This window comes from Haplochromis burtoni, unplaced genomic scaffold (genome assembly GCF_018398535.1).
Source record: "Haplochromis burtoni strain Fernald_Lab_line unplaced genomic scaffold, NCSU_Asbu1 Contig_102, whole genome shotgun sequence".
Taxonomy (NCBI): Eukaryota; Metazoa; Chordata; class Actinopteri; order Cichliformes; family Cichlidae; genus Haplochromis; species Haplochromis burtoni.
In genome coordinates, this window is record NW_024582463.1 from 918,511 (window position 1) to 943,451 (window position 24,941).

The window sequence follows — 24,941 nt, forward strand, 5'->3', positions numbered from 1 at the left end:
GTGTGATAAAACAATTGATCACGACCGACTTGCTCCCTCTCTTATATTATTCTTTTGTTATCTTAGCTCCTACTTCGCACTCTCTCGCTTTTACTGTTAATACTTTAGCCAGCTTGCCTTCTTCCCATAGTAATACCATTTTTCTTCAACTACTTTAAAGCATTTTATTCACACAACTGACTTTATTTGGACTTACCAGGTTTAAGTTAATCAAGATTTCTTCATCTAGTTTAATTTTTGTTTAATGTGGCACCTAAATCTTTTGTGTATTTTGGAATAAGTTACATTTCTGAAGCCTGGTGTAGTTCAAATAAAACAATTCGGAGTCTAAATCAACAGCAGCAGCAGCTGCTTCCTGCTGTGTGCCAACATCATCTGGCTCTGTCCTGCAGAACCTGCTCAGTCGACTCCAGCCAGACTGTCTAAAAGACCCCTACAAATTGAAATCTGCAGATGTGCTTCATTCCCAGTAAAAGTCCCAATGATGACTGCCCAACCTGGAGAGAGGTGCTCTAACTCAAGCCAGCCTGCGACTTCAATAGCAAGCAAACAACCAGCTTCAGCTGCCGTATGATCAAACTAATGCCCCTGGTACTCTAAAGACAATTAAGGAAAAAAATGGTCTGAAAGTCTAAATGACTTTGAATTAGTCTGAAATAATAAACATTCAATCTAAGATTAACTTTGCAATTAATTTTATTCAATAGTAAAGTGAGAATCAGACACAAATCTTCATCTGCTCACCCCTTGCTCCTTTTGTACACAGATCCTTGTAAATAAATCGGACACACACGCAACCGTATGACGATAAATCTATAATTAGAACACAAAGGATGATAGGACAAGCTTTTTCCATAATTGAATAGTGTGGATTCGTTTGCTTCACTTGTTCCCCCCTTTTAGGCACCCATGGGAACACACATGTCCATAGATCACTCACACAGATGGCTGCTTGGTAGTGACGAACTGCCATCAATATTCAGCTCATTAGCAGCACAAAATCACTAACAGAGGATACAAACAGACAGACGCATACTTCTGCTTTCATTAATCTATACACACGTTTTGTAGACTGACACACATTATACAGTTGTAGCACGCACACACCAGAGGCTGATGAGACGAAGACACAATAACATTGTGGGAGAAAAAAACCCAAATACAAGGGTAGATGTAGCAGGTTGGATACATTTAATGCCTCTGCTCAAACGTTTGTCTGGGTCCAGCTGTGAGTGTGTAGGGTTTGACCGTCTACACAGTTAACGTATAACCTCTGAGCAGAGCGTCTGCCATTTGTTACTAAATATTTTATCAATTAAATCCAAGCATGATGCACAAGAGAAGGCAGTAAATGCAGTGTCAAATAAACATGAGGACCATTTTAATATGTGTCATCATTCAGCTGCATAACTATGTGTGAATATGTATGACTTTTAAAACGCATGGGTATGTACGCACGTCGCGGCTTACTGCATAAACAAAGAGACAGCATGAAGACAAACAAATTAACCACAGAGCCAATGCTTTGCCATTTCTCTGGGAGAAGGAGATACCAAGAGAGATTTTGAGGGAGACGAAGGGAAAGGACAAGCAGAGGGGGAGTTGGAGGCATGGAAAGTGCAGTTAATTGGTTTGTCGCAGATTGAGAAAGAAGGAAGAGGAGGATGACGAGGGAAGACAATGTAAAAGCAGGGGGAGTAATAGGAAAAGGCATAAGAGCAGAGAGAGGGTGGGAGATGGAATAGGCAGCGCACACTACACTGCACTGATTATTGCTTTGAAAGAGAGATGGAAGAAAGCTGGGAGAGAAGCAGTAAACAGACTAGGGTCAGTGAGGTATGGAAGTGTCAGACAGTGCTTTTCTTGATTACAAATGTAGTAAGATGGGCAAACAGAGAGGGAAAAGGAGAGAGGCACAAAAATCACGCGGTGATGAAAAGAAGACACGAGGCCAAGATGACAGGTATAAAAGAAGCTGGATGTGAGAGGGAGCTGGATGCATAATGCATTTACCAGGGTCACCCCAGGATACAGGATAGAGCACGAGTGTGCACAAATGTGTGTGAGACAGTCTGCAAATTGAAATTCCATGAATAACCTGAGAGACTTGAAAAATTCTGGCTTTTGAGTAATGACCTTGTCTTTCTGTTCCCATTTTTTTGGTACTTTATGCTCACAAATTGACATTGTGTCATTAAACCGGACTGCGACAAAATTTCTTTCACTGAAACATTTATGTCGTGCTCTACAATGTTTCCTACTCGAGTCCAAGAACCTGTTGCATCCAGCTGTGGGTTAAATGAGTACTGAGTGAGCAGCAACGATGCAAACAGATTTTCCTTCATGGCTCAAGCCACACATTATGCTGCGAACACAGCACGTCCAAATGGCTCTGCTACTACGTTGCTTTATGAACAAAAATCACTTCCTCTTCTATGAAAGCGTTTTAAATGTGAGCGATCATTACATTTTGCTGCAGAAACAATAAGCCAAGCAAAGCAGCTCATTCACTTTGAAGGACTCCTTCAGGTACAAACACCACCAACACCCGTGGTTCACCATCATTTTCTGAAACCACTGCAGCTGCACTGTAATTACGCTTAAGACGTCTTTTAGTCTCTCAAAAGTGGAAATGACTTGTGCTTTAACCCAGCCTAATGTGCCCAGCACTACAGAAGTACTGTGATGTGATATCACCACGATATACAAATTAGTTTTTGATGTTTCTCTAATGGTTAATCCACCAGAATGTGCAAGTTCGTTAACTGAAATTATATTTTTATGGCTGAAATTATTATAATTATTGTTTTCCATCAGTTTTCAAAATGTGTTACAAATTTCTAAAAAGGAAAAAATGGAAAAAGCACATTACTACTTCTGATTAAGATGCCAAGTGACAGTTATTTACTTGCATTTCTCAATAGAAAAATAAGAAAACTGTGTTTTAGGAAATGTTATGCTTGATTAAGGTCCAGCGTGCCGACTCGAGTTTGGGTGTAAAAATGTGAACCAAGCCTGTTATTGCCCTAATAAATAATATGTTTTTAAGTTTTAAACTGTTTTTCTATATTTGTGCTTTCATGGTTTTATGATATGGTCTAATACATTTTCTAAACTAACAGTTTGAGGTGGGATTTTTCTCATGTACGGGTTAATTACTTTAAATGTTAAGCACTGATGTAACCATGTAAAACAAACTAAGGCTTGCTAGATTCTGCATCAGTTTAACAAAAAGTGATTTTATTCACGACAGGAACTGCAGAACCCGCTTCACACCACGTCTGAGAATACACCAATAAATATGCAAAGCAGGGATGCACATGTGTGTATCACCACAGACTGAGGAGTCTGTGCTCGAGGACAACTGCAATGGGGCTACATAAGAGTCTATGCCAAGCAATCAATGATAAAACTAAGGACAATCACCACACGGCAAAAAACAGGCGATAGAAAATAGTGTGTCACAGAATATCAGGGCGACTACGCCAGTCTATTTAAAACATAATGGGCAATAATTTACCCTACAGTGCCAAACTTCTTATGTTAAGGACAGTGCGCTGCAGGAGCTGACAGTGTGCAGTATGAATATCATGTAAACAAAATTAGCTGGGCATTTTAAGGTTCTGAGTAATGGAAATGAGCTATCACATCTGGTTAGCAGAGCTGAGCCAGTATTCCCAACAGCATTACTCCACATAACTGAGCAGCAAACTCCACATCACTTTTAATTCCTTTAACCCGATTCGTTTCCCTTCAATTTTTAAACAGAAGTTTTATGACTGAGTGCGCTAACACATCTTTTCTGCTGCCCTCGCTGTGGGAGGTCACCGAGCCCAGTCGCTGATCAGAGATGTGGGAGAATATAACATAATGCACAATACAAAGGCCAACAACAAGATATCTGGTACGATGCTGTTTGGGAAAGCAAATCAGTCACTAAGTGTGACATTAAGACATTTTCAGAGAACCTTAAACCCTTGAAACGCTCCAAGGATGCTCCTGATGTGCTTGTGCTGCACATCAGGTTTCAACTTTTAGCAAACTTATGAAATACGACCACCTTAATAATGGCTACTGCTGATATTGTTTATGAAACCATGCAGGGCTGTGGACATCAGAAACAAATCTGCCTGTACAAGTAAGTGAACCATTTATCTTATGGATCAGAGGAGGAGTTTTTTATTGACCACAGTGGTTTCCTTCTATTTGCTGTCTCCTTTTCTTTACATCGCCCTCTAACAATCGACTGTGTACTGTACATTATCACTGGGCAGAACACACAGGTCTGCCTGACTTTGACTCATGCATCGATTTGTTGATCAATGCCTTTCCTCCTCTGAAGCAGGACACTCAAAAAATGTATTCTGAGCTTGATCTCATTAACAATTCCAAGCTGCAGGTGTATTTTTAAACATTTAGTTACTCATCGCAATACTTACTAGTGCTCCTTTGGCCAAAAATAATTGTAATTCTTTATATGACTTTTTTTTTTTTTTAAACAACTGACCTGAGAGGCTAATGAGTGTGTGACATACCAGTGTCAAGCTTGGTCCCCTTGGTGCAGGCAACCATGGCTCCCATGCTGGGCTGGGAGGTCATCCCAGCCATGGAGTCAACCTAGAGAGAAACAATCAATATGAATACTGTTTGACCGAAAACCTAATTCACGACCTTTGTAGATTGCCTGTACATGTAGTCCTTCCCAAAGTCTTCAGCTAATTACACTGACCAGGCAGCGTTATGGCCACCTGACCAATATTATATTGACCCCAGTTTTGCTGCCAAAACAGCCCTGAGCTGTTGAAGCACAGACTCCACTGGACCTCTGAAGGTGTGCTGTGGTCGTGTAAGCTGTCAAGCCTCTATGGATTGGACTAGTTTGTCCAGCACATCCCACAGATGCTCGACTGGACTGAGATCTTGAGAATTTGGAGGCCAAGTCAACACCTCAAACTCTGTTGTACTCCTCAAACTGTTGCCGAACCATTTTTTTGCTTTGCAGCAGTGCACATTAGCCACAGCCATCAGGGTGTACATGTCTACAGCAATGCTTAGCTAGGTTGCATGTATCAAAGTAAGATCCATAATGAATGGCTGGACCAAAAGTTTTCCATGTGAATATTGCCTGAAGCATCACACTGCCAGCTTGACTTCTTCCCATAGTCTATCCTGGTGTCAGGTGTTCCCCAGGTAAGTGACACAAGCATCCATGTGATGTAAAAGAAAACGCGAGTCATTAAACCAAACCGTTTCATTGCTCCATGGTACAGTACTGATGCTCCTCTGCTCATGTTGTATTCTACATTTCTATCAGAACCAGCATTAACTTCTTCAGCACTTTGAGCTCATCTGTTGGATCGAACCACATGGGCCAATCCCCACCTGCATCACTAAGCCCTGACCGCCCGTCACCACAGTTGCTTCCTTTCTGATAGATACTAACAACTGCAGACCGGGACCATCCCACAAGAGCTGCAGTTTTGGAGATGCTCTGACCGAGTCAACACCCAGTCTAGCCATCACACTTCAGTCCTTGTCAAACTCAATCAACTCCTTATGCTTGTCCATTTTTTATGCTTCTAACATCAACTTTGAGGAAAAAATGTTCACTTGTTCTGTAATATATTCCATCCACCTACAGGGGCCGTAATGAAGAGATAATCAGATTTATTCACTTCCCCTATCAGTGGTCAAAACGTTATGCCTGATGAAAGCACAAAGAAAAAGTAATTTTAGCACACTTTATTGCAATTGCCAGATAAACCAATGAATACAAATGCTGAGTGGGCGTTTAACCGATCCATGGTCGGCAATCAGTTGTTGCATACGGTGTTACAAAGAACTGAACAGCACAAACAGCAAATAGTAGCCAATTGTTATAATGAATCTGCCCATGCTGGCAGCATGCGTCAGTGATCGCAGTAAGGAAAATGATCCTGGCTTCAGCAACAGTTCCATCTTAATTTCAGTGACATTTCACAATGCAAACTGCAGGAACTGGTAGAAAATTAATGTTTGCTCATGTTGTGAGGATAACTGGCGTGTAGACTGAAATAATTATTTTCTCATTATTTGTCGAATAGCAGTTAGCACTCGCCATATGGCAAGCATCCTATAATGACCCTGATATCAATTTTAAATCAAAGTTATGGAGAAGTCCCACTTTATTAAGTCTCATAGAAGAAACATGTTAAATACGTACCGCCACATCAACTACATCAGCACCAGCTTCAGCGCAGGCCAGCATGGCAGCAACACCAGCTCCAGCTGTGTCGTGCGTGTGCACATGGATGGGTACGTCTGGGAAGCGGTCCCTCAGAGCGCTGATCAGAAGCTTACTGGCTTCTGGCTTCAGCAGGCCGGCCATATCCTGGTGGGAGATGGAGGGGAGAAAGGTTATAGGTCTGAGGAATACATGCAACGCACTCATTAGCACAACAGAACGAAGAGTCACATTTTCTACACTCATTATGAAGTGTAAATTATAACTGATATTAATACAAATCGCAGGCAGAGCTTAGATGTTTAGTTGTGCTCCCTTTGATGATCATTGCACTTCAAGAAATTATTATAGATGCCGGTTTCCTCCTTTAAAAGTTAACCTCATTAGCTCTGCCAGCTTTTTATGAGATTGTCACAGCTGCGTGTGATTGTGCACACTGTGGCAGAGTGCGAGTTTATCATTTCACGTTTCAAAATATTCGGTCATGCCTGAATGAAGAAATTAATTCATTGTGAGCATTATCAGTCTATTCATTTAGATAAGAAGCTCAAATATACAAGTTAATTTAATTGAAGCAAGCTGAAAACCTTCAGCTGCGTTCAACAGTTCACTTGTGAGAGTAACTCAAAGGGTCACTTTAAATCCATGTGCGAGGTGTGCATGCCGTGGACACTGGTTATTGATGGCTGGATATTAAACATTAATTTCCATACTAATGGCACCAAATGTAACAGCATCAGAAAAAGATCAGTACTGTAGATGCAGAATATTACAGTTTGCTCACATGATGAAATATTGGTCAGTTTTCAAGTTCTCGAATTAGTCAAGCCAAAGGAGCTTTACCATCAACACAAAAGATATTTGCATTCAAGTGCTAGTTGAACTGTACACCACCCATGTTATACAAGCTAGACAAGGTTTAGTTTGTAGTTTAAGCTCCAATCATGATGTACAGAACTTACACATACAACTGCTGGTGTAAGAAGAGAGCATGTGCATCTGAAGATGAAAGCCTTCATAAAAGCTCTTCACCTGATACTATTTATGTTATTTATGTCTGGAAGCAAACTGGCAAGGATTTCCACACAGGAGCAAAGCAAGTGCCAAAAACTTTAGATTTTCAGAGGGAAGGAAAAGATGGCCTGTGCGGCTGCCAAAGTTGAGTAGCACTAAACCGCTGCCAGGTCCTTTTTTTTATTTACTTACCTTGATAGATAGGATGTGAGTTCCAGCTTTGACAAGCTCATCTGCCAGTTTGACATAGTATTCCAGAGAGTACTTCTGCCTCATTGGGTCAGACACGTCACCTGTGTAGGAGATGGCAGCTTCAACTACGCCACCTGCTGCTCCAGCAGCCTCCATACCCAGCACCATGTTAGGCAGGTAGTTCAGAGAATCGAACACACGGAAGATGTCCATGCCGTTCTCCTTGGCCACCTCGCAGAACCTTATGGTGGGAGCGGGAGAGGCGATCGTGTTAGTCGACCCACACAAACTGTAGTGTTTTTAAATGTTAATTGTAATCAGGTCGTGGATGCTGTCAGGACTGCCTGTACACGGTGAGATTATCACACAGTCTCACTCACACATACATAATGAGTTCGTCTTCATGCACAGTGTACTCCAGATAATGGTGCACATCCGGGTAGGGATAAGCTGTTTATATCCGTCTCCATATCGGCACTCATAAATATTGCTGTACCTGAGTAAATACAATATTCCCACTATTTTCATGAAAAGTACGCTTACACAGCCCACAGGAGCTCACAATGACTGGAGAGAAATGTATAGCCGCCTCATTATCCGAGCTGCTAGTGGTAAATCCCTCCTATTATTGCCTTGGCCTCGGTATCTTAATCAGGTTTTTCATAAACGGGGTGAGTACGTACTGTAGCTGTGCTACTGTGAATGCAGTATTTACACAGACTGAGAGCTTTTATTTTGGCAAATAAACAAATACGCATTGTGTGTTCATTTGTGCCACAAGAGGATTAGCTGTCAAACGTCTGTGTCCAGTCTTTATTTAGAAATACAGTACAATGTATACAAGCGCTGTCTAGTCTATGCTATCTGGCGCCAAATGGAAAAACACTGCATTGCCCTAGATATCCAACTCAGAGCTGAAGTGATCATCATTCATGCAATGCAGGAGGATAAGTTTTGTTGTTAAGAAGTTCATAAAGTCCTAATCTAGTAAGCAATCATATGACCCCTTCATTTCTTTAGGCCGCAAACATTTCACATCTTTCTCCCTCCAAAGTGTACTGTGACCCTGTAAAAGAATTTAAATCAATTAAATAGAACGGAATTACTCTTTTGATTTGATTTAGTTAATGAAGACGCTTAGGTCACTTGGCTGTTAGCCGCTGCACTGAAAACATTGCGGGTGAGGGAGTGAGAGTGTAAGCGGGATGGAAAGGGAGCCGGGCAAACAGATCAAAGTCATTAATCACAATGATGTGCAAATTTTCGATGGTACTCTCCCTATGGGACGCAGACTGAAGAGGGAGACGAGGACCAGGAGGAACAGAAAGAAAGAGGGAGTTAAAAGGAAGGTAAGAAGTGTATTATGCAGGGAGACGAATGGAAGCATAAAAATGGGAGTTATGAGTGGGGATAAATGATTGGCGTATGGAAAGGAGGGTTAGAGTAGACGTGTAAGAATAGGGTAGTTGTGTGATCCAGGCTCTAATATTTGTGTATGCACTGCAGGTGTGTAAGCTTGTATATATATTACTCATGCACATCAACAAAGTAAGCTTGTCAATCCATCTGGAAAAGAACTGCAGGCGTGTCGGTGCATGTGTGGAGGTAGTGCAATATTCATGGCCCTAAGTGCATTACTAATATACAGCTGTATCAATGATGTGTACCTCGGTAAGCATGCCGAGAGACAACAGGAACACATCAACCAACTGACCTGATTAAATGTGAGTAAATTGTGTGGTTTGTGGCTAGCCACCGTACGGTGCATCTAATTAGATATATCGAGAGGAGAAGCAACTGTGCTGGAAGGCTAGGTTGGACATGTCCAGCTTTTATTTTGTAGGCGCACTACTGCTGGGCAGATGCTATAACATAATTATTACAAACACAAGTAGCTATAAAACATCCCTAATGTCATTAACTTGAGCTTCAAGAAGCTAACTGCTGAAAAGGTTGGAAAACCGCATGAAATATGAAGCTCGTCTCATAAAGCTGTCAGAAACAGTGTCATCGTATGTTGATTAATTTTTATCGATATGGGAAATCTAAATTATATATGACACTTAGGCAACAGTTCTTAAAAATTTAAAAAGCCAATGTGGTGTAAGAGTGCTGTGCAAATTTTATATGAGCATTGGGGAGTATATTCACTTTTCAGAGGTGGAAAAGAGGTGGAAAGATTCTGTTTCCTTCACTTTCAAAAGGCTGTGCAAGTGTACAAAACAAAATCTACAAAGATGATTCTGTAACAAAAGGATGTAACCAAAACTCACAAAAGGTTTACAGAAAACACATTTTGTTATTTTGAAATCATTTCTCAATTCCAAACTACATCATGAGCAGAAAAGAATGAAAAATATGTGAATACGATTAAACTGTCTTCCTCCAAAGAAGCAGACACCTTTCTAAAATGTTCTTTAATAATATTTCTCCAGCCTTTTTGAAGGTCTTTGAAAGTTTGTCGTTGGACATCGTTTTGCTTTTTTACTTATTTTCAGTTCAGTCTTCGGACCGTACCATTTCACAGGAACTTTAGGGAGGAACTGGTGTTGTGTCTGCACACCTTGCCTTAAAAATTTTAATGAAACTGGATAAGCAGACAGCATAAGAATAAGTCGCCTAAAAGATCGTCTACAGCAACTGAACATGTGAGAGTCATGTCCTGAAGAACTGGGGGAAAGAATCCAGCAAAGACCTGACAGGACCTGAGACACGCATCAGTTTGTCAAATGACTTTTTGATGAAGCCTCAACAGAAATGGTCTTAAAGGAAGGGCAGCTGTCAAGAAGCCATTCTTAAGGAAGGGAAACTGTGAGAAAAGGCTGACGTATGCCACTGAACAATCAGTGAGAACAGGTCTGATGGAGGGTTTAATCCAAATTTGAAGTCTGGAGTAGAAATGCTCTCTGCTGTACTTTTTGCTTAGAAATAAACACCTCCGCGTGATATTATTCAAGAACAACAATACATTTCATTTTCAATAATTTAACAAAAAGTGCATGCATGAACCTGACAGTTAGCGACGTTGTTCCCATAGAAACGACAGAAAATTTCTGAAATAATGTCACAATGACAGACAAAGCAGAAGGAGCAGCAGGTGGCTTTAAGAAAATCTGATTAAATTCATGTTTTTCAACAAATCAATAAAAACAGTTTCCAACACAGCTGAAAGAAACAAAAAAAGCCAGATGGGGAAAACGATAAAGCCGCTCCAGTGTTACGAAGTGTCAGCTGAGCTGTCCACAGCTGGATGAACGGATACTGACTTTACTCTGAATACTGAAAACTACACCAGTGGTTTGTAATAGTCATTAGATCTCTTTGACAATGCAACTTAAGCTGGACATGCGTGCATGTCGGGGCATTCATCACTGGATTAATGGACATATTTGGATTCAGAATACACATATTCATAGTAAACCTGAATAATCTGAAAATGTGCGCGTGTCACTCACTTAAAGACCGCGTTGTCAGGGTAGTTGGTGTAGCCCACGGCGTTGGCTCCTCTCAGCAGCATCTGAAACGGGACATTTGGGATCAAAGCCCTCAGCTCCTGCAGCCTCTTCCAGGGACACTCCGATAGGAATCGCATGGCCACGTCAAAGGTAGCACCTACAGACACGCACAGGTTACACTTTACGTCAGCTCTCATCTTTCACCCCGACTTTGATCTCAAAATCAAAAAAAATAATATTTCAAACTTCTCCCATTACCCACAAACACATGCAGATTTAAAACAGTAGTGGCTGCTCAGATGAAATATCCGATGCTAGCTTCACATACTGTTCATTCAAACGTATTCTTTTTTTTTTTTTTTAAGTCACTTTAAAAATCTAAGAAATGTTGCAGTGGTAGACGCAAAAAGGAGAGATAGCAATCCGCTCATTTCCCTTTCTGGGGGAGTAGATTAGCGAATCTCATACCCGTTTATCATATCAGCCAGAAATATTGAAGCCTCCAGTGATATTCTGCTGATCCAACACTGTCATCATTAAATTTCATTTTCTGAACACTCATATGTTTAGACACGGAGAGAATACCAAGTATAAGTGCTTGTTCCTTACTCTAAGATGTAAGGATTGCCAAGGAAAAACCCTCCTCTTCATAATTTTTAAAGAGATTTGGGATGGGGGGGGGATTTTAACCAATGTCAGCATCTCTTAAACCAATAGCTTGGAGCGGAAATGACTTCAAGCTATCCTGTCTGATGTTAAACATACTAGTATGAATGTTTCATTGCACGTGAGATAGCAAAACATGATGCTGGGTGAGCAATTCATCTGGGACGGCAGAATGTACTCTGATAATTTGATAACGCAAATGAAGACTGGCAGCTGGTCTCACACGCACGACGTTAGGCAGGAAAATGTTGCAGCCTGCCTGTTTTGGGTTGTATTTTGGAAAGAAAGGCTTTCACTCAGAGTTGAATGTGTGCCCAAAAAAACAAAACAAAAAAAAGCCCTCTATCAAAATTCTTGTAGTACTACAGTACCCTGAATTAAAGCTGAAAGTCTGCACTTCAATCACTTCTTCATTGTCTGATTTAAAATCCACTGTGGTGGCATACAGAGGAAAAAAAAAAAAAAAGTACCATTGTTCAAATACCAATAGATCCAACTATACATAAGGATGATTAATATCTATGTGAATTACTGAGTTACATAAACCAATGTCAGCATTTATCGTTTTTGCCTGCGCGCGCAATACGGCCTTGATGTAACATTGATTCAGTTTTTACGTCCTCTGAGATTCCACTTTGTTACTGTAGTTTGCTCGAGCCACCTTTGTGCAGTCAACTCTCTCCCGCTCGTACCGACAAACTGCTTGCATGCCCGAAAACCTGCGAGACGCCTGATTACACAACTGCTTGTGTAATGAACAACATCCAAATAGCAGCGTGATGGCATAGAGCAATTAAGAATCTACTTTTTTGTGTCCCCATCTGATAAATTTCCCAAGTGTAAAATAGTTGAGGAAACCATATAGACGCATTATGTGACCCAGTTCATTTTACTGCATCTTTGCTGGTGTGGGGAGGAACGCTATATCAGGAAAGGACTTAATCCTCAAAGGGCTTTCACAGGCTTAATCTCTTCAATGATTCATTCTGCCTCTAAGCAGCTGAAACATGTGAAAGCAATATTCCCCATCTAAGACCACTGTGTTAAAAAAAACAAAAACATTCCTACATAGGGACATTAAGTAAGGGTAAGAGAATTCAATATTCACACGATCGTCTCGCTTTAGCATAGATGAGTAACATTTTCCACCTCTGATCTCTCTGTAACAAAAGTGCACTGTACAGGGACGCCTTCTTAAGGCAGGCCTGGTCGTCATTTCTCCAGTGGTTATTAAGTGATTTACGAGGAGCTGTTTAGAGGTACTTTTACAAGCGGCCGCTGTGGGACGGTGGGTGCTAGAGCCAACCTTTTAACTGCACGTAGTCCAATTTGTTTTCCACCCTAAATCGATATGAGGTGAGGAAACAAGCCTGGCAACTAGTCAGTCTGGGAACTTTGGATTTTAAAAACAGTGAGGATGAAAAAGGTGCAACATATTTTATCTGAAGAGAAATTCACTCATCTTGGCACGCACTACTTGGCCTGTGAGTGACTTGCTTCTATAAAGTCTTATGTGACCTCAGAGATCTTTTCAGTCAGGACCACTTTAGCTAAAACAGGATTGTTATTGCCATCTGTAGTCATTTGTATTTTGTTGTACTGCTGTGTCCTGGGAAGTCTCCGCCCTTTCATGAACGGGTGGGTAGAGGATACTATCCTGAAAGCTTTCACCTAGCCGCTTTCCTCTCGTACATATAAAGGATGGCATCGCCGCCCCAAATCAGAAAAAGGTTTCAATGGCAAAAGATGAGACGGACTACGAAAAAGGAGCGCTGTGGTCGAAGGTGGTTGTAAAGTCGTCGCTTAATTCTCAGTAAAATGTCACTGGAGTTTAAGGTTTGTTTTGAGGTTTCACATTTTTAGAGGCATTCAAACGAAAAGCTGTGGGCAAAAAATAAATAAATAAATAAAAAATAAAGATCCTGATGTTGGGTTTGAAACCAACACTGACCCCTCTCGAGCAAAAGCACCAAACTGAACATCTTGTGTCAAAATATTTGGTGGCGGATTCTTCATTGCGCTCTAAACGCTGTGTCGTTACTGCAAAACTGGCTTAATCAACATTAAATTATTAATATGGAGAAGATGACACTCGGTGAAGTTACAGGAAGCTTTCAGGGGAGTGCCTCTTTTTAGAATGAAATCTGCCTTTAAGTGTTTAAATAATTATGAGAAAGTACCGTGCAGTTTTCTCTGACTCATAACCATATCACGCAGGAAGCACTGAGGCCTCAAGAGGACCCACTAGCAGATTACCTTTCTCTTCCAATTCTCGTGATTGCCAAAAGTTTTCTTAACAGAGAGAAATCAATCTTACGCTCCTCAGCTCATAATATCAGCTTATTGACAGAATATCAGTAGTTGTGTAAACTTCCCCAGCCCACATTCAACCTCCGACTTCAGCGATCTGCTATTACAGATCTGAGGTTTGAGGTTTCTTCCTGTTAAAAGGGAGTTTTTCCTTCCCCCTGTCGCCAAAGCACTTCCTCAAAGGGGGTCGTCTGATTGTTGGGGTTTTCTCCGTTTTGTAGGGGCTTTACCTTATAATAGAGCCAACTTTTGTTGTGATTTGCTGCTGTGTGCATTTTTAACTGATTTATTCTAAATTTATGAGAATGCATTAATTTATGGAAGACATAATTACACACTCTACCTTTAAGAATCACTACATTCTAAATAAACCAATGTGTAAAATGGAAATGACATCTTTATATGATCTTACTATATTGTTTGAATTGCCACTGCTGTAGCCAGGCCTTTTTTAAATGTACATCACACTATTCAACCTATACAAAGACTTTCCGCTCTTCAGCTTGCTTTGAAACAGTCCAATGGGTCAATGTTTTAGACTTTTAAAGCCCACAATAACTGTCTGCTCAGAAAAGGATGTTCTCTTCGAGGTTTGACCATAAAAATGGCCTCAAAGCATGCTGTGTCTTTTCTCTTTTCGACTGTTTGACATCGTCCTCATTTCTGGAACACGAAACGTTCTGTGCAGACGCGTCCAAGCCATTTCTAAAAAAAAGGATTTACCAGAGCTTCTGAAAGGCTTGACAACTGCCCCACGAGGCTGTGCACAACCACAGTGAGAAACCGACTGCATTATAGTGTTGGGATCATCAGAAGCAAAGCTATGTTTGCAAATGATGCGCAAAAGCATTTTTGTACGGCCTCTGCTGGAAACGTGGATGTACTTTGAGTTGCCAAATACAGAAAAATGACATTAAATAAAGAAAAAAAAAAAAGGTTGTTACGTGCCTTAACAAGAGCAGCTTCACCGTGCAATGAGACGCATGCAGACAGGAGGCTTCTCTGGCACCTATCCAACAATTTGCTTCACAGTGAAAAACCAAGTTTGCGACAAGCTTCCAGAGTCTGTTTAAAGATTTGCTTTAACGCGCCGCTCAAACACAGCCAAACTGAATTTATATCCTCCTTCTTCGGTCAGTCTCATAATAACACCACAATATTCCGGGTGATGGAAGCCAGGAAGCATTTAAGCCCTTTTTATTGAAATATCTACTCAGTAATTGACTTTTGCTATAGCCTTTTTATCTGTCCAAACATGAAGTAAGTAGACAGTTGCTTAATGTGAGATCAGCTCAAAGTGCTCTCCCACAGTAATGAAATATATTGCTTTTCCCTTAACTGGTGCACCATGATCAGTTTCCAAGAGGAATTTAATCTCAGAAAGGGTTTATAACTCCAAAGAGTTTTCACCAGAGACTCTTTCATGTCTTTTTTTCCCCACCTCATTCTGTTCAACCAGCATTTAGCCAACCGGCCACTAAAACAGGACCTGAAATAGCGAAAGGCATTTGTTGTTTACTTCTTTGTTCTTCTGATCTCCTCAATCACGGTCGTTTTCTATATAATTTAGCATTAAATTGAATGTTTCAACCTCGAGAGCTTCTCTGGGCATATCCTTCCTGTGAATGTGTGTGCCCTAAGTGTTCTAACGGGTGAACGTACTCTTTGAAACCAGTTCGTAACAATTGCACTTCACACAGGACCGTTATCAAGAAGTGCTGATAATTGGTCATGTAGCCAGCTGTTCAAACATGCTGCTCGCATTTTTGCTCCAATTTCAGAGTAATTGCATATTATACAGGGACACTATTGGACTGCGCACGCTTCAAGAAGTTTCAATAACGTGTGATTTTCTCTATTCATTGAAGAGTAGGCAAAAGGTACAATCACTGTCTATTGAGGGAACTTGCTGGGGACTCCGTTTTGGAAGAACAGGTGGAAGAATTAGATTGTTTTCAGTGACACAAGTTTCACAGGTCAAACCGGAAAAAGTACGAGACGCAATGAATGACGATCACAGCAGGAGTGCGGGGAGAATAGAAAGGAGAGGCACTGATGACGAGATGCAATAAAATAGCAGGTCGAAAGGATTTGATTAACTAGATAGCCAGCAAACCACTACTGCCTATGGGAGATCAAACATTACAGCTCAGTTAATTTTAACTTCATTCAGCGTCATACAAAGGACATTTTTAGGGGCGAAAAGGGCAACAAAAGTGGACGAGTTTATCGTAACGTGACGACCAGGAAGCTTACCTCCCCAGTTCTCCAAGCTAAAAAGGTTGCTAAAGTTGTGGCTGACAAATGGCGAGATCTTCTTCAGGTCATGGGTGCGAACCCTGGTAGCCAGGAGAGACTGGTGAGCGTCCCTGAATGTGGTGTCCATCAGCAGGAGGCCTTTGTGGGCACGGACAGCCTTGGCAAATCCTTCAGGACCATCACGCAACAGCACGTCACGGAAACCTACAGGAGGGTCACCTGATAGTGGGGAAAGGGAAAGAGCACGTTAATGAGGAGAGCAACACTGAAGAGAAGGCAAAAGGAAAAGCTTTAATGGTAATATAGCTCTATGTGATGAATATTAATCAGATGTTTGAAGATTTTTTTTATTCCACCACACAAGGTCGTGCAAATACGTCTATGAACTGAAAATGGATTGATGTAATGAAAAATGTAAAATAACAATTATTTACACATCACAGGGTTGCACTTATAGCAGTGCAGAGCAAAGAGGGTTTCATTTGATTCAAACAGGGTAAAGACAACGTGTAAGCACCCCTTTTTAGTCTTTGTGTATCGACTTTAAAAAACAGACAGTATGTGGCAAGTTAACCGATTTACACCCGTTTAACAAGTAAACAGTTTGCACATGTACTCTATGAACATGGAGTTTTCTCTTAAGTTGTGCCATTAGCAGGTCTGGCAGTTGTCATAACGTCTACTAATGAGGTAATGGCATCTCTCAATGCTGCGCCTATCACCCACAGCTCAGGAGATCAGCTATAAAAGAATTCACGAATATAAGCTCAGCAGCTGGCTTATTAGACACACCACCCACCAATTTGTGAAAATGGTTTGCTCTTGCTGACAGTGATTCCTACGGCTATGGTTTTATATAGAAACTAAGATGCTACCTTAAGTAAAACAGAAGTGACAGAGCTTCGTACAACATGTTGCCAGCTTAGAGTTAACTTCTAGGATGGTTCCTAGTTTGCCCGTCACGTCTCCTCCTTCTCAGTCCTTCGTTTTCTGGAATGTGCCCCTGATTTTAGGTCTCTGATCAAAAAAGCAAATTCTGCTTTTGCAAATTTGACAATGCAGTCAATATTTAGCCCTGACTTGCAGCCTGTACAGGCTGTACCGAGTCTCCCTGCCACAATATACTTGCTAAATAGCTATAAATGTTTAACAAGTATATCGTGTACCATGTTTAGTGCCTGAGGCTTGTTTGTGAGCATCTAACAGTTTGTAATTAGTATGTGTTCATAAATGAGTTTGAGGTTAATTTTGGTTTGTATACTTCTCTTGGTACCACCAATGACTTTGATGGTGACTCATCTACTAACTGAGATATTTCAGTCTTTCGGGACACAAAAATTCCAGCTAACAGATGAACTCTTAACAGGAAAACAGCATCACATCCATTAAGAGTGCTTTTTAAATCTTGCACGGTCTAATCCCAGAGGGACCCGAGATGAAGACTGCTGGACATGCTGGCAGTGTTTAAGTGTTTCTGGTTAGCTCACAAGACTATAATGTCACATACAGCATTGAAACATAACACAACTGCTAAAATCATCCACAAGGAGAGATAAAAATTGATGTGGAATCCCCCAGACAAATGCTGGCATTTCCAGTTTATTACAGCTTAGTGGTCCTCAAAACAAACATCACATAGCCCTGGCTCTACGCCGCTATAACCAACCTTCTATCCTAATCTTTTTCTCTTTGCTTTGCAATTAAACACAGGCGCAACCCAAGGTATTAAAATACTGGAAGCACAATTTGGACCTATTTTTGCTGTGCTGTGTACAATCATCAATCAAAAACACTAGTTAATGAGGTACTTTCTGCCAGCTTAGATGTCCTCCAACCTTGCTTCTCTCACTCTCTCTGTAGTTGAATCCTTGCTCTTGACCTTTTATTGTTGTACCTCATCCCCGAAAACAAATGATCTGTGCTATAATTGTCTCTAAGGCCTGCACAAGTAAAATGGGTAACACACATGCACACACAGCAGCACAAATACATTTGTTCACACACACACAGCAACACATTAACGTAGAAACACAAAATGAGCTCACACTGGCAGAGTAGACGAGCTCTGTGAAGTCATGCTGCTGAAGCAGAAAACAGACGTTTGAACTGATCAAGATCTATGAATAAGGGAGCCTGGATGATTCATTGTCAAAGTTGCATTTGTCACAAAAAATGAAATCTTAGAAACTTTGTTTTTAACCACCTGTGACGTCCTCGCATCTAAAGAACAGTGAGAAAATGAGGGCGTGTGCTCTGGGACTGCAGAGCTTATGCATGCCACAGTTTCCTAGAAAACATTTGGCTCTGGAGTAGATTTTACACACACACACACACACACACACACACACACACACACGAGTGCAAAAACTATTAGAGAGATACAATTCCCAGGTTGCTGTGCTTGATTTTGACCAATCTGCACACAGTCATCTGCACTGAAAACACCTCACTCCTGGTTCCCGGCTTTCTTGCCTTCTCCGTTGCTCAGGCTGATGTTATTTCATACCTCGTATCCTTTATATTCTTCTCCTGCTCTACAACAGCAGCTAATATGACCCGATAAGACTGAGCTACAGTGCCCCGAGCATCGCTATTACCTAATTAAAATAAAACCAGTATGTCATACCTTTGTTCCAAGTTGACATCTCTCTACAAAAAAAATCTGTTGAGTGTGTTTGTTTGCGTTTCGGAACATTTTAATTGACAGATCCGGTGGGACTACTAATTAGTGCTTTACTAAAGTCAGGTATGCTGTAACTGTCAAATTATTGTCTATAAATAATTCATAAACACACAGCCTGGTTAAAAACTTGACTGGAAGTTCAGGAAAAGCATTTTCCCCCTAAAACCAGCTGCATGGCCAGTGAATAAAGTTACTTTGCTATATACACACACAACACCTAAGGTATCTTCAAATTTCACAAAGACCAATTATAATGCTCTAAAACAGAAGCAAAAGCAGCGAAAGCCATTTTTGTTTGAAGATTGGTAATAAAAACCGGTTAAAAAACAAGCAGAGGAAAACAAAAAGGGGATTTTAAGGATTTAAGTCCATGTTTCTGTTTTTTCCTGTATACTATAACACACTATTGTACAACAAACTACTTCTACACTTTATTCCAAAAATGGAAATACAGTGCACGATGGGGAGTTTGAAAATAGTCTGTCATTTTTATTAGTCATCCTTCCTAGAGCGGGCTCACAGGCATCTGGTCATTAACCTCTAGATGTCCCCCATTAAATAAATCCAGATAATAATTGGAACAAGGTGTACTTCTGCAACATGGATGAACCACCAGCAATCAGCCTTCAGAAGGAACGTTTCAGACTACAAATCCTAATTAGAAAATAATGGCCTCTGAGTACTTAACAGGCTCTGTCAGAACACCCTCGCCATGTCTTTCAGGAATACTTTTCATCCCATCTTTCCTCAGTGTGGTGGGACCCAAATTGCTTACTGCTTATCTTTAAAAGTGAAATTGAGATATCCCAATGTGACTGACCTTTGCTTTTCTCTTATCAGAGAGTGTTACATAGCAATAATCCTTTAAATATCTTCCCCATTGTCCCGTCTCGCCAATATCTTGATCAATTTATCTGCGTCTCACCTGTCACCACACCCGTTTGACCATTTTCTCCATATACAGGAATTATATGCTGCCCGAGCCTTCTGTCCTCCTTTCATAACCCCTTTCTCCTTCCATAGCCCTGTCCCTCCCTCCATCCCTCTCTCCACAGAGTGTGATAATACAGGCCTAATCCCTCTCTTCTCTCAATCCCTCTGTTGAATGAAAGAAAGGATATAAGCACATTACAAATCTCATTACTAGGCTTTAGGTATGCCTCTGTGCGTCCCTGTGCTGCATGCACCTATCTCATCAGCTGCTTACAGTAGGTATGTGCAGTGTGTGTACACAAAGGGACTCTGTCTGCAGCATTTGGTGCAGCATATGTCAGGTTTGTGTGATTTAATGCACATGCACATGTGTGTTTGCTCTCCTGCAACAAGAGACAGGCAATGATGGCCTTCAACAGAAAATTTGCCTAAATGAAAACAGTGGAGGGCATGCATGGGGAAATGCACACTGAGACGTGCACAAACGCCGCAGATCATTCGCTCCTATTCTGCTCCATTCCGTTCCACTGTGCACGGGTTTTAGATGTCAGATTTGATTAGTTATGCCTCATTATGATTCGTAATATTCACATTATTTTGCTATAAATTCATGTTTACTAGGCATGCTGTGGTATGTGCTGAGGCAGAACGGGGTGCTGATAAACATGTCAGATTATTACGGCTGACTATTTCGTTGCTGTCAAAAGGGAACAGCTGCATAAATTCATGCGGTTTGTGCATGGAATACATTTACACCTGACAGAGAAGTGAGAAAGGAGAAAAAGCAAACCACTGCAAAATGACCCCGGAGACCAGATTAATTCGCATAAGTCCTTTGTTTCAATAACTTTAAGACATATTTAGGAGTAAAACTAAGAACACGTAACTTTAAAAATACATATTTAAACAGCCTTGTTGTTCTTCACAAAATGTACTTTAACACTGTAGTTAGCCTTGAGGGGGGAAGGGGGTGGCTTCACTCCAGAGACCCAAAGCAGCTCATCAAAGAGCCCAGCTTGGCCCTTGGCCTTTCCTTTAAGACTAACAAGGGAGTCGTGCACACAGCGGGGTGAGAAGCGGAGAACTTCTGCTTTCAGAAACAATGAGCTGCACCTCTCCCCGACTGTACTCACAGCTCAGCAGAGCACTCTGGGCTAAAACCCTTTACCTCCCCAAGTGCTAAACTGAGCCATTTAGGAAGGCCTTTCCGCCTACAGCTATCAGAGCGTTCGACAGACCATTCGTCATTCGGCGGGTGCTTTTATCCAAAGTGCCCTATGGATACACAAGTGTTTACATTTTTAGCAACGCTGCCCCAGGAGAAAGAGGAACCTGTGACACTTGCTGTGGCAGTACCTTGCTAAATGAGTCCAAATGTAATAAATTCAATGTGGGATGATGCAATTTGATATTTTTATGATAACAGTCCTGGACACTCGTCTGGTGGGTCACAACCTTTCTTTTATTTTAACTTTTTTTTTTTTCCTTATAACATTTTGTTGACTGAAGCTCAGGCCCAACCTTCGTTAAGCCAAATGCTTTTACGGTTTGGGACGATGTGTTATTGATTTTTGACTGGGAGGGCGAGCTGCCATCGGAGTTTACTGAATAATTTGTGAGGGAAAACTGTGTGCAATGACTGGTGAAACTGCCTTTGGATTGACGTACCCATGGTGACGGGAGGAACGACGGGGTCCGTGGAGGAGGGCTTAGCTTTGACTGGGATGGGTGTTGTTGGTCCATTCACCATCACATGACCTGGATACGAGCATAAAAATAGAGAATACAAATCAGATGGAGCCTAGAAGACATCCAGCAAACCTGAAAAACAAGAGGGTATGGATTATAGGACTTGTGTGTCACATGTGTCCTCCTACATTTGTGTGCGAGAGGTTTTCTGCACATTAGACATCCAGGTTATCTCCCTTTTGCACAGAATTGAGCTTTGTCTTTTTAAACCCAAGGTTTGGTGAAAGCCTGAGATAAGAATATTTAACTTTACTGGTCTTATCAGTAAGTTGGACCTCCTTCGTAGAGTAGCACCTAATCTAAAGGTCTTTAGCACCTGAAATGTTATCATTTTCCCAACTCTTAGTAGCTACAGAAACAAGCAGCTCTGCTCGATATAGTTGGTTGCCAAGCTGTTAATCTTTCTTAATAGCCTCGTCTTAGATAAGCTTAGCTTTGTGGAAAAGTGCTACAGTTTTGATGGGCAATAAACCTAAACCCAACAATCAATGGTGACAGTGCTCAGTCAGCATGGATCATGTAAATTGATTTGTTTTCCACCGTTAAGTGTTACAATGTATCGTTTCTGCACTGACCAAGGTAGTGCAGGAGTTTCTGGGCTCTGTTCTGAGTGGGTTTGAGGTTGAAGAGCTCCTGGTTCTCGTCAATGAACTGGGTGTCCACTGTGGAGTGCAGGAACTGGTGGTTGGACAGAACGTTCTGGAGGAACGGGATGTTGGTCTAGAGATGGAGAGAAAAAAGGAGAACGTGTGTCAGTAAAAACGCTGAATTAACAAAGGCTTCGTTTTCACAAACTCACACACAGTATATGAAAGCAAGCGAGTCAAGACCACAATCATGCTGCCGCTCTGTTCTGCAATTTAATCACTTGAAGAAAAAAAAAAAACAAAAGCTCCTGCTTTTTTGAAGAAAGCGTCTCGAGTAAGAGCTCAGTGTTAAACAGTTAAGGATACAAAGCATACGCGCTACCGTCACATCAGTAAACAAGTTGTAATGTCACAAAAAACTCAAAATTTTAATAACGCAGTACTTTAAACAGTCCCAGCTTCAATAGATAAGCACACGTGTGTGAGGAACAGGGAGAAAAGTCAACTGTAAAACTAATTACATTTTATTTCTATGTTGCTGGTGTTTGCCTGCCTCCAACGTATTACAGCGCCAATTAAGCTCTCTAAATTAGCCAAGAGAGGGAGCGTGAACAAGGGAGAACATACAGGAGAAATATTTAATTGTTGGAGTTGATTTCATTACTTGATTTGTTGCCTGTTTTTCCCTCCACTGTTGCAAGCCTGACTTAATGTGACTAGACTGCTTTGAATCGTTGTAGGAGCCACAGAAAGTGATGGGGGGGAGGAATAGGAGAGCGATTAGTAGAAAGAAAAGCACAAAAGAGCAGAGAGTTGGAGGGACTGAGTGAAAGTATGCGTTAATATATTCTTGAAGCAGCTTTAAACGTGTTCATCACTGTTTAATGTCCCAAAGGAAGGGCGGTGGGGTATAAACTGTGTGAAAGATAATTTCTCCAAGTCTGTCAAAAGTGTCTTTGCATGCGGCCCGATGTGGACTCTTAAGTGACATTTAAAAAGAAAACCTCATCCACACAAGTATACAGAACCAACACACGCAAACTGAACCCCAGAGGACCACCCCAGTATTCTGCGTGACGAAACTTGAGCCCATAAATGTCCGATCCACTCAGTTATCGCTGCAGTTTATAGATGAATGTCTCCGTCTCACACACACGTAGGCAAACTACCTTTAAGCATATGCCCCCATTAAACGTAACCCACATATGGACCCAATTGACCTAACAACCAACCATAATTTGGGCATTTGGATGACGGTCAAAACCAGATTGACTTCAAATGATTGCAACAGCACAACTACTCAGAAATCATGTAATTGGGAGAAGGCAGTTGGGGAATAAACACACACAGATGCATGCCCCACATGCAGTGCTGAGAGAGAGGAGGGATGTAGGGGAGAGATCAATGTGCCTGGGCATATAAAGCTCATGCTAGTCATACTAATAAAAGGCAAAGATGGAGTTGAATGCAAGAGAAAAAGCAAAAACTAGTTTTTTTTAAATAATTATATGAATGAGACCATTAGTTCTTTCAAAATACGAAGTGAAAATGTGGGAAAACTCCACGTTTGCCCATTGATCACATCCCTAGTGAGGGGAAAAGAGGGTTTGTTTTCCGAGGGATACGGGCACAAACACAAGATGACACTGCAGTCTTAGCCGTCTACTACTGGGAGAGGAGCTGGAGAGCAAAAGCGACAGGAGCTGTAGGATTCACATGGCTGTGCTGCACTGCCAAGCCTTGGGCTACAAGCTGTGGACCAAAACAAAAAGGGATTTTCGCCCAATGCTATCGCTGCAGTAAGACTTCAAAAACCTGTGGACCTTTTTTTTTCCTCTTCCATTTACAGAATCTGCCAACAATAACTGCATTAAACTAGATCATATGCTGCTGCCTCACATACCAGTCTCCAAGCAGCTTTGTGAAAGCTGGATATGGTTATGTAATACATTTTTATTGGATCAAAATCAAAGCTACAGGCCAGCCAAATGAAGACTGGCAAACCCAGTGCGTTTGATTAAAAACAAAACATATTAGCTAAAGAAGCGATGTGTTTCACACCATTAAAGGGTTCACTTTGGGAAAGTGCAGACGGTACGTTACGATGCTACCATCAGTAGCAGCCTAGCAGAAAGATCACATCTACGCGGTTTAGTCATTTGTAACAGTGAAGCAAATCTACCTACTACCAGTTCCACACCTGCGAGGTTTGTCTAATCTTGATTTGTATCTTAATTGCCCTTGGGGATAAATAAAGTCTTTCTGATTATTATTATTTTGAAAGGGCAGAGAAACATTTTCCTCAGTTTCCAGTCAGTCTCACTGGCCATCTATTTGTATCTTCATTTTCTGTTACAAACATGTCATCCAATTTTGGCCAAAAAAAGCCAACTTTCACTCTGAAACTAAAATTATCAGCTTATGTTTAGAATCTAAACTCAGTTTATGACAAGCAGGATTTTATTAGTACACAGGAGTCGTCTTTTATTTTTTTTAAATAAAGGGCCTTGGGATATTTTTGTTTCACCTGGACAAGTTTAGAATATTTTCTCGACATCCACATCTATTATTTATACGTGTAAACAAACGTAATAGGTGGAGGGTGCAATCAAAAAGTTTAAATTTTAAAAAAAAATGTGACGGGGCAGAGACATGAGAGAAATAACACCAACGGTCGTATCTAATGAAAGACTCTGAAATAATGGAGGAGAAGATTAACGTCACTATTAATGCATGGAGGGTCGTCCTTTTCCTCTGCTGTACTAGATCAATGTGTTCATTATGAGGCTGCTCAGTATGCCTGTGGCCATCACACTCACACACACACACACACTCACACACACACACACACACACACACACACACACACA

The 24,941-nt window shown here is 41.1% G+C and overlaps 1 protein-coding gene across 2 annotated transcripts in view; it reads right to left on the reverse strand.

The window, feature by feature from the left end:
- Positions 1-24,941, reverse strand: part of pcxb (pyruvate carboxylase b) — a 299,933-nt gene that overhangs the window by 33,857 nt on the left and 241,135 nt on the right. For both annotated transcript variants that reach the window (XM_042223129.1, XM_042223128.1), the window contains exons 13-19: positions 22,060-22,204; positions 21,404-21,493; positions 16,117-16,338; positions 10,885-11,041; positions 7,430-7,670; positions 6,203-6,370; positions 4,536-4,617 (exon numbers count right to left, since the gene is read on the reverse strand). In XM_042223129.1, coding sequence (XP_042079063.1) covers positions 4,536-4,617; positions 6,203-6,370; positions 7,430-7,670; positions 10,885-11,041; positions 16,117-16,338; positions 21,404-21,493; positions 22,060-22,204 — 1,105 coding nt within the window. The remainder of the gene's footprint in view (positions 1-4,535; positions 4,618-6,202; positions 6,371-7,429; positions 7,671-10,884; positions 11,042-16,116; positions 16,339-21,403; positions 21,494-22,059; positions 22,205-24,941) is intronic.